Source organism: Cibotium barometz, chromosome 17 (assembly GCF_041138505.1).
Source record: "Cibotium barometz isolate CiBa-2024 chromosome 17, ASM4113850v1, whole genome shotgun sequence".
Classification (NCBI taxonomy): domain Eukaryota; kingdom Viridiplantae; phylum Streptophyta; class Polypodiopsida; order Cyatheales; family Cibotiaceae; genus Cibotium; species Cibotium barometz.
The window spans coordinates 35,723,611-35,733,131 of NC_141062.1; the positions used below are offsets into that span (position 1 = coordinate 35,723,611).

General features: G+C 40.6%; 1 protein-coding gene across 1 annotated transcript; it reads right to left on the reverse strand.

Moving 5' to 3' along the window:
• Positions 1–1,961: 1,961 nt before the first annotated feature.
• On the reverse strand, positions 1,962–6,137 carry LOC147629934 (pentatricopeptide repeat-containing protein At4g39530-like). The gene is made up of 2 exons (XM_086811468.1): positions 5,859–6,137; positions 1,962–5,118 (listed from the first exon to the last, which is right to left on the reverse strand). The coding sequence occupies exons 1-2, from the start codon at positions 5,940–5,942 to the stop codon at positions 2,764–2,766; spliced, it is 2,439 nt and encodes an 812-aa protein (XP_086667594.1). The 5' UTR covers positions 5,943–6,137; the 3' UTR covers positions 1,962–2,763.
• Between the last annotated feature and the right edge of the window lie 3,384 nt (positions 6,138–9,521).

The following is a 9,521-nucleotide window of genomic DNA, read 5'->3' on the forward strand; positions in this document are numbered from 1 at the left end:
GTAGAGGTGGTATATATGTTTAATATCCAATTTAAAAAATTTGATACAATATATTCATATTCTAGTATTATCAAATTATTTACAATTATCAAATGTGTATTTTCAATTTGAAAATTTTGAATAGTGAATACCATGTATTTATATTTTAGTATTAATTACCAAATTATTTTAGTATAAATAATAAAAAAATAAATAATTTTTAATTTTATTAGGTATTATTTAGATATAAAAATGGTAAATTAAGATTTTGCAATCTATGTAATTATTAACAAACTACAAAGAATCATATAAAGATTTTACAATCCATGTAATTATAATAAACAAACTACAAAGAATCATATAATTAACTAAGTAAATTAGTAACCATATATAGAAAAAGAATTTTAGATATAAGATTTTTTTTGCTTTTCAAGTAAACGATTCTAGAAAAATATTTGCTATATTTAAAAAAATTCTTACATATAAAATAAGATTTTATGTGAGATTTTTTTTGTTTTTTCAAGTAAACAATTCTAGAAAATACTTGCTACATGGGAAAATGCCATACTTTTTTTATTTAAAAAAATCTACATAGGAGAAAGACCCCACATAGGAAAACTGCAATATAAGAAAAAATTCCCATACAAAAATGTTACATAGGAAACTAATTCGTCTAGCTTTCCTAGTTTGTCTATGTAGAAAACGTTCTATTTTCCCTAGTCCGGACTTTTCCTAGATATGTTCATTTATACCTAGTAATAAAAGGCAATTTTTTCCTAGATAAAAGGAACGACCAAAAGTTCCTTGTGGATCTATCCATGCATCACCTAAAACCCTACCCTCTTCTCATCATCTCCCTCCTCAAGATTTAGTGTTAACAGCTAACAGAATTAACATTAACAGCTTTATTGACTTCTGTACTATTGGGACAATTTAGGCCTTTCAAGTTTAACAGGGGCACACCTGTGCCAAGTTGACCCCGGCTTGGAAAACAAAACAGTACTAGGATGCTACACAATCTCAAAGAAACAACTCTGAAATCTGTGAGGCCAGTTCAGCCTTAGCAGGACTTAGCTCTCAGACAGAGCAGCAATGCCAAATAATGAAATTAAGCCATGCTGTCAGCAAGACAAGACAGCAATGCTGTCAGACAGGCTAACAGTTAAGTCTAGGATCTTCGGCATCTACCATGAATGTACCTGCTTATATACATCAACAAATTAGGCCCCAGAATGCACCTGATAATATTCAAGCCACTGAGTGACTATCAGACAGAGATCTCTACCACACATAAGCAAAGTAAAAGAATACGGGAGCCTATACAAAAGTCGTGCCTGTTAGACTCCACGATCTTCTGCAAGTTTCTACAAGCCATGGGCGCATTTTTGGCAAAATACTAGAATTGTACTGTGTTGGTAGTAAAAGCCACAGCCCAAGCTTAGCTCTACAAGCGAGTGTGCATTGGCTCTACAGGAACAATATGCGCATATGGGCACGTGAAGGCTAGTAAGAAGCTCTTTGGCCCAAGTACACTTCAACGAAGATTTTTTGGTACATTCTCCAAGTGCATGTCTTGTACTACATCAAATCACTGACAGCATGAGTATTGAGAACTTCCTACTAATATGTAAAGCCTTGTGACAAACCTAGGACTACAGTAGGCATAGATTGAGCCATAAATGAAGAAAAATCAAACACTTAAGTAAATGCTGAGATATAAGGAGCCAAGTCGATTCACAGCATGCGTCTTGCTTGACCAACAGGCCTTATAGACACCGTTAGGGGATTCAGATGTCCAAAATTGAGCAACAAGCTACCTAAGGAAGCACATATAGAACTCAATACCAACAAATACCAAGGCACCACAGCCGGATCATCACATCTGTACAATGCTGCTCCTTGACATGATGGATCACCTTGAAGAAGGTTTGCATGACATGCCAAGAAAATCTCAACATCCTCTTAACCAAAAACCAGAGAGAGACAGAGAAAGAGATTAATGTCTTCAAAAGAACCTAAGGGTCTTTTGAGACCAAAAAGGTAGAACAATGTATCCATGACGAATATTGAACCATGGAAAAGAAATATTGTACAAAACTAGCTTCATAAGCTGAAGTATCCATATCGATGACCATATGTGGTCATACAGTATCTTCCTCCAAAATAGAGCGCAACACAGCCATAGCATCTCCCCTCTGTGATGGGAGCTTGCCATGTCGTCGAAGGATATCCTGGATCTACGACTACCGGGTGGATGGATGCAGCCTCTCAAATCTGATGCGTCTAGCTCTCAAAAGGAATCGTGCTCGCTCACTAGTGACACTCTGTGTAAGTTGGGCCAGAGGATCACGCGTCCATGTAGACTGTCGTTGACCTGGCTAGTCCTGCTACTGCTCCGGTCGTGCCTCTATAATCAGTGGCTGTGAGAAATCTGTGATGGAGATCTGGAAGGTGGCATGCTAGCTTTGTCTCTCAGAATGCTGCATCAGCATGACCTCTCTGTGACGGTGAAGCTCCAGTAAATACATGCCTAAACATTTCTCGCCCTCAAACATGCCGAAACCATAACCATGCCACCTTGGCACAACCTTGTGGTTGGCATTGTCGAAAGGGGTATGGCCATTGACAACCGAGGTCCACTCCAATCCTTTTGCACCCATGCCTGCTCCTGTATTAACATTCATGCAAGAGAGTCAACAGCCCCAGTAGCCATCCCCCACTCCCGCCCACCCATCACTTTCCATTTAGAAAGATCTATGCACAGTTCTCTTAGTGGCAACAATGCTAACCAGCTTCATATACAATGTTTGAGAGTAGCACAAATGCTACTGTATTCTCAGGCTCTAACTCGAGAAGACTATTAATAACTGCGGTTGCTAGCTTCATATTATAATTTATTCTGCATGCACCCAGCAATGACACCCAAATGGTAGCATCAGGTTGAGAAGGCATTCTTTGAACGAACTCCACAGCCTCCTGCAGGCACCCTGCACGGCCAAGTAAATCTACCATACATACACAATGCTCTGTCGTTATCGGAATGCAATGGTCCCACTTTATTGACTCAAAAAGATGGCAGCCTTCATCCAAGAGGCCTGCATGGCTGCAGGCAGATAAAACTCCAACAAAGGTGACATGATTCAACTCCATGCCTTGTTGCTGCATTTGGCTAAAAAGTTGAAAGGCATCCAGAGCAAGGCCATGCTGGCCATACCCGATAATCATGGCATTCCACAAGGCAGCATCCCGACATGCTATCTCATCAAACACACGGCGCGCATCTTCTAGGCTTCCACATCTAGTGTACATATCAACAAGGGTGCTCCCTAGAAAAAAGCTCAATTTATGGCCCATTTTAAGAAAGTAATTGTGGATTTGCTTGCCTTGTTCTAGCATGGCCCAGTTGACGCATGCCTTGAGGACGCTAACAAAGGTGACCTCATCCGGCTTCACCCCTTCTCTTTGCATTCGCCAAAAAAGTTCTGCAGCCTCTTCTGCAGTCCCTTGCTGGGCATAACATGCAATAATTGAACTCCATGAGACAATGTTCCTTTTCGGCATGCGGTCAAATACTTGCCGGGCATCCTTGACACTTCTGCATTTGGCATACATGTCAACAAGGGCACTTCCAACAAAGAGCTCCAATTCCAGCCCCTTTTCAGAAATGCCAAAATGGATATGCTTGCCTATCTCTAAAAGTCTTAAGCCAGCAGTTGCCTTGAGAATACTTACAAAGGTAGTTGCATTGGGCCTTAGGCCTTCTACTCCCATCCGGTAAAATAGCATCAATGCCTCTTTATAGAGTCCATGCTGGGCATGGCCTGCAATCAATGCACTCCAGGATACCACGTTGCGTACCGACAATATTTTGAAGACATAGCATGCATCTACAAGGCTCCCACATTTAGCATAGACATCAACAAGGGTATTCTCTAGAAAGCCATCCAATGTTAGTCCCCGTCTAACAATATGAGCATGTATCCCCCTTGCCTCATCCAGGTATTCGATACTTACACAAGCTTTCAAAAGATTCAAAAAGGTAACGTCGTTCACATGTATGCCTTTACTTTCCATCTCTGAGAACAACTTAAAAGGCTCCTTACCATTTCTGTGTTCTCCATATCCTGCAATCATAGCACTCCACGAGATGACATCTGGCCGTGGAATCTTGTCAAACACTTGGCGTGCATCCCCTAGACTTCCGCATTTTGCATACATGTCGATGAGTGTGTTCCCAACAGAAAGGCTTGATTCAAATCTGTTCCTTATGATGCAATCATGAACCTGCTTTCCCTCTCTTAGGGCTCCTATCTTGGCACATGCCTTAAGGATGCTAGTGCATATGATCTCGTTTGGCTTTACACCGTCATCATGTTGCATCTGCCAGAAAAGTTTGATGGCCTCCTTTGCATGGCCATGATGGGCATACCCAGCAAGCATTGCACTCCATGACACCACATTCCGGCTAGGCATCTTATTGAATACTAGCCATGCATCATCTAGGATCCCACACTTCGTATACATGCTAATGAGGGTACTTGCCACAAACATATCAACTTTACAACCACTTTTGATAATGCACGCATAAATCTCCTTGCCATTCTCTAGATTTTGTAGGTGGGCACACGCTTGAAGGACAATTGCATATATGTAACTGTTGGGCGTCACACCTTCACTCCCCATTTTCCAAAAGAGTGCTAACAATTCCTCCCAATGCCCATGGCTGGCATAACTCTTAAGCATTAAAGCCCATGTGCACAAATCTCGCTCCAACAAAGTATCAAAAAATTGGCGAGCATCCATTATACATCTACAATTCACATACAAATCAATCAGAAGGTTACTTATTGAAGAATCTGGCTTGAACCCATTTTTTATCATGTGTACATGTACTTGCTTTCCATCAGCCAAGGCCTTCTTGTTAATGCAGCATCGCAGAAGAGAGCAATAAATGTCAATGTTGACAGGAATTCCTTTTAAGCTCATCCTGTCCAGAGCCACTAGAGCGCCTTGCAATTCTGCTGTGCTATAGAACATCTTCGTCTGGCCATCTACATGTAAAGAGTCCTCATTACTCCCTTTACATTGGTTTCCAATCCCAAACGTTAGGGTTGTTTCTATCGTGTCATTCTGTAAACACTGAGTCAACATACCACCTTGTCAAAATCTAGATTATGAGACCAAAAAACCACAATATCATGTAATGTTATAGAAAGGTATCTGTGTGTGTAGATATATTGCAACACAAACTGGTCATTCTCTACAACCAACTATATCCAGGGCATAATGAGATGTATTTCTTTCCAAACACAGTACCAACAAGGATGATGATGCAAAGAATGAAATGCATTTAGCATAGCCTAGCCTATTTGTGAGTAAATCCTTAAAGTCTGGGTAGCTTATGAATACAATATCTATGGCTTATGACGATCATGACTGGCACGTTGTGTTAGGTCAAGCGGTGTCCAGACTCCTTGGTGAAGTGCCATAGCCCCAAAGTTGCTGTGGCTAAGGATAATGCCTCGTTAGCCATAATCACAACATAGCCTGTTGAGTGTGGCAAATTAGCAAGGAATGAAAAGACTCCTTGCCTTCAAAAAAAAAAAAGATCTCTACTGATTTTTTATGCTATGTGCAACAAGGAAGAGATAAGAGCAAGTGTGTCCGTATGTCTATGTGCGCATGCGTGCCCGTCACACACGCATGTGTGTACATAAATACAGACACATATGCATGCATACATAAACACATATATACATGCATGTGTGTGTGCATACAAGCGTGATCCGCGTGGGGAAGGGACTTGTTGATTTTTTTTGCAACAAAAGCATACAAAAAACATGTGAGGGTGTGGCATGAGGGTGTGAGAACGGCAAAACCTGTGCAAGGCTGGACGCTTTCAAGTGGCTGGTTTGCTGGAGGGGTGGACAGAATATCGTTTGGCAGCTTCGGCGTGCCTCCATCCTCCTCCTCCTCCTGACGATGAAGAGCCCGGCCAGCTTGAGCTTGGGTGCATCCTTCAGTGATGATGATACTCACTGAGAGATGGAGTTACTCTTGTCATTAACCGAAGCCTCTTTTGCATGTGAGAGATGGAGTTACACTTGTTATCAACACCTCTTTGTTGTGAAGACATGTTACTTTGTGAGCACATGTGAGTGTGAGCTCTAATTTAGTGTTTTTTTTCCGGGAAAAAGATCCTTCTATTAGTAATTGAAATAACAGCCGCGAAGGGCTAAAACAACCATGAAGGGAAAATACAAACGCCTCACGTACAGGGTGGGGATCAAGTAATCAAAAGAGGGGAAGGAGACGCTTCTCCTCCGGCTGGCCGCTCTATGAGACCTTTATATAAGTGTTTTTTATATCAACCTTTGTGCAATACTTTGTGAGACTTCATCCTTGGCCTTTATCTCATCAATTATGTAACCCTTGGGCATGTGAGTTTACACACAACCCCATCCTTCATGATGTCTTAGTAGGCATGATTCTCATGCTTCTTCTCAAAGCTCTGTGTGACTTTGTCATCCACATCACATGATTGGCAACATGTCATTTTGAATTTATGATCTATTATAGGCACAGCAGTACTCTTGGGAAGAGTGCCGAGTTCAACTGTAGCGAGATCTTATTCTTCGTGAGTTAGCTTATGGCAATGGTTGTATCTTATGAATTGTTCTCCCTACTATATGTGAAGGAAGAGTTATGGTGCCATCCAGACTATGCAACACTTTTGTAATGTAATCATTTATAGCTAGTGGGAATTAAGTTCTTTGTGAGTCCTTGATCAAGCACAAATGGATGTTTAGATCAAGAGAGATTGTTGAAAGATCTATGTGATCTAGCATCCATGTGTGCACATACACATTAGTCTAAATAACAATAGGCCTTCGCATTTAATATAGACATGAAGTCTAAGGTTGTTTCCCTTGTGTACCACTTACTAAAGGGAGATATAGACATGAATTCTAAGGTTGTTGCCTTTATGTAAATGGCCACTTAGTAAAGGAAGATATAACTAGATAGGGCTAGGTGGCATACTCTTGGTAAGGTACCTCCCTACTTGTATCCCAGTCATATCAAAAGATGTATTTTTTCCATGGTCGAATTCTAGAGAGAATATTTTTTAGAGAGAGAAAGGTTGCATTTTGAAAATTTATTTAAATGGAAATTTTCCTTTTTATATAATAAACTCATGTGCAAAAATAGATCTCAAATCCAATCTCCCTCGTAATAGATTTTTTAGTTATGGAAGTTAATAATAGGAGAACCGTTCAAGTTGACCAACTGTATAGGAAGTGAGCTATATAAATCTAAATCGAGTCATATAATAGCTCAAAATTTACCGTCTGAATCTTTTTATAAGACCAACCAATATGATAGAATTAAAATTCAAGTCCTCGAGGATAGTTGCACAGGTTAAGTATCCACCTTAGACAAAATCCTCAACTAAGTTAGATAGTATAAATAAATGGTTTCAAACGTTGTAGACTAAAGAGAATTCGGGGGAGAGGGAGAGCTTGAGTTCCTTGCAAGCAAACACACACACACACACACACACACACACAAGAGAGAGAAAGACACAAGAGAGATGGATGACTCAATTTTCTTCTATATTCTTCTCTTCTCTACAACCATATAACTAAAAGATAAGAGTACATACATAAAGGGAAAGTACTCTCCTGCAATAACATACAAATGGTCGGTCTATAGTGTAAACTTGACTATATGAGCTGGTGCTATAACTATGCCATAACTCTAGTACTCCATAACGGCTGTCACATGGCCTATCATCCCTAGTGGCATATCAACCATAATCTCACCAACCATGCCAAACCCATGCGGGTCATCAATGTCTGCCATAGCATTAGTTGAGTTTGATATCTCAACACTCCCCCTCGAGCTCAACTCCACACACTGCACTACAAGTAAGCTCCTAAACCTGTGGAGCTTCTATGTGCCCAATGCCTTCATGATGAAGATGTTAGCCACCTGATCCTATCTGCTAACATATATGAGATCTACATCACCTGCTAGAACCTTCTCCCTCAGAAAGTGATAATGCACCTCAAGGTGCTCCGTTCTAGCATGGTATACTGGGTTACTGGCCAACTATATGCTACTCATGTTGTCACAATAAATCACAACTTCCCTATCCACGCGCTTACCCATATCACCAAGTAGCTTCTAAAACCAAGCTACCTCACAAGATGCCCATGTAGTCTGCCTCTATACTCAACAAGGCAACTGTTGGGTGCTTCTTACTGCTCCAACTCACAGTAGCACTCATAAATGAGAACATAAAACCACTAGTAGATCTCGTGTCTGCAACACTACCAGCCTAATCAGCATATGTGTAGCCATGTAGCTCTATCTTTACACCAATCTCATAAAAAAGTCCATAATCAAATGTGGACTTTATGTACCTGAGAATCCGTCTAGCCATGTAGCTCTATCTTTACACCAATCTCATAAAAAAGTCCATAATCAAATGTGGACTTTATGTACCTGAGAATCCGTCTAGCCACATCCAAGTGTGGCTTCCTAGGGGCCTGCATAAACTAACTCACAAGTCTAATAGCACAGCTCAAGTCTGGACTAGTAATAGTCATGTAGATCAAGCTACCTACTATACGCCTATATGTAGTGGGGTCCTCCAAAAGCTCACCTATATCTACGGAAAGCTTTGTGTTCTTCTCCAACGGCACTGAAATAGGCTTATATCCTGTCATACCATACTTGGACAATATATCCAAGCCATACTTCCTCTGCAATAACAAAATGCCATGAGGTGATCTCACCACCTCTATGCCTAAGAAATACTGCAACTCACCCAACCCTTCATCTCAAACTTCTGCTTCCTCCTGACATCATATATGTCAGTATCACTATCACTAGTGATAATCAAGTCATCCACATAGATGACTAATAGCATGATCCCTCTATTTGTCTTTTTCACATAAAGTGAAAAAAATTGCATTGGATATTTGAAATCCAATGGTAGTAAGATACTCCCCGATCTTGTTTGACCATGCTATGGGTGCCTGCTTCAAGCCATACAAGGCTTTGCATAACCTGAACACAAAATCTGGGTGTGCAGCACTCTCATATCCTAGTGGCTACATCATGTATACTTCTTCTTTGCAAATCCAAAAAGCATTCTTTACATCCATTTAATGTAAAGACTAACCCTTTGCTGCAACCATAGCAATGATAGCTCTCATGGTTATTACCATTCTTGCAACCGGGCTGAATGTCTCCTCATAGTCAATTCCATAAGTCTGTGCATAGCCCTTGGCAACCAATCTTGCCTTATACCTAGTCATTGAATCATCAGCGTTATTCTTGACCATATACACCCACTTGCATCCAATTGCCTTCTTTTCCTTAGGCAAAGGCACTAACTCCTCGCATCCAGTGATGCCATCTCCTCATTCATGGCATCTTTCCATTTCTTATTTCCAAGTGCCTACTCAAAACAAGTGGGCTCCAACTCCTATATTGTTCTAACCATGTAAGCATAATGATGGGTTGTATATCCA

Excerpts from the sequence above, each read along its gene's own strand:
- LOC147629934 (XM_086811468.1), bottom strand. The coding sequence starts at position 5,942 with ATGGAGGCACGCCGAAGCTGCCAAACGATATTCTGTCCACCCCTCCAG. Across the intron at positions 5,119-5,858 it reads AAGCGTCCAGCCTTGCACAG|TGTTTACAGAATGACACGAT; the intron begins GTTTTGCCGTTC and ends ATGTTGACTCAG.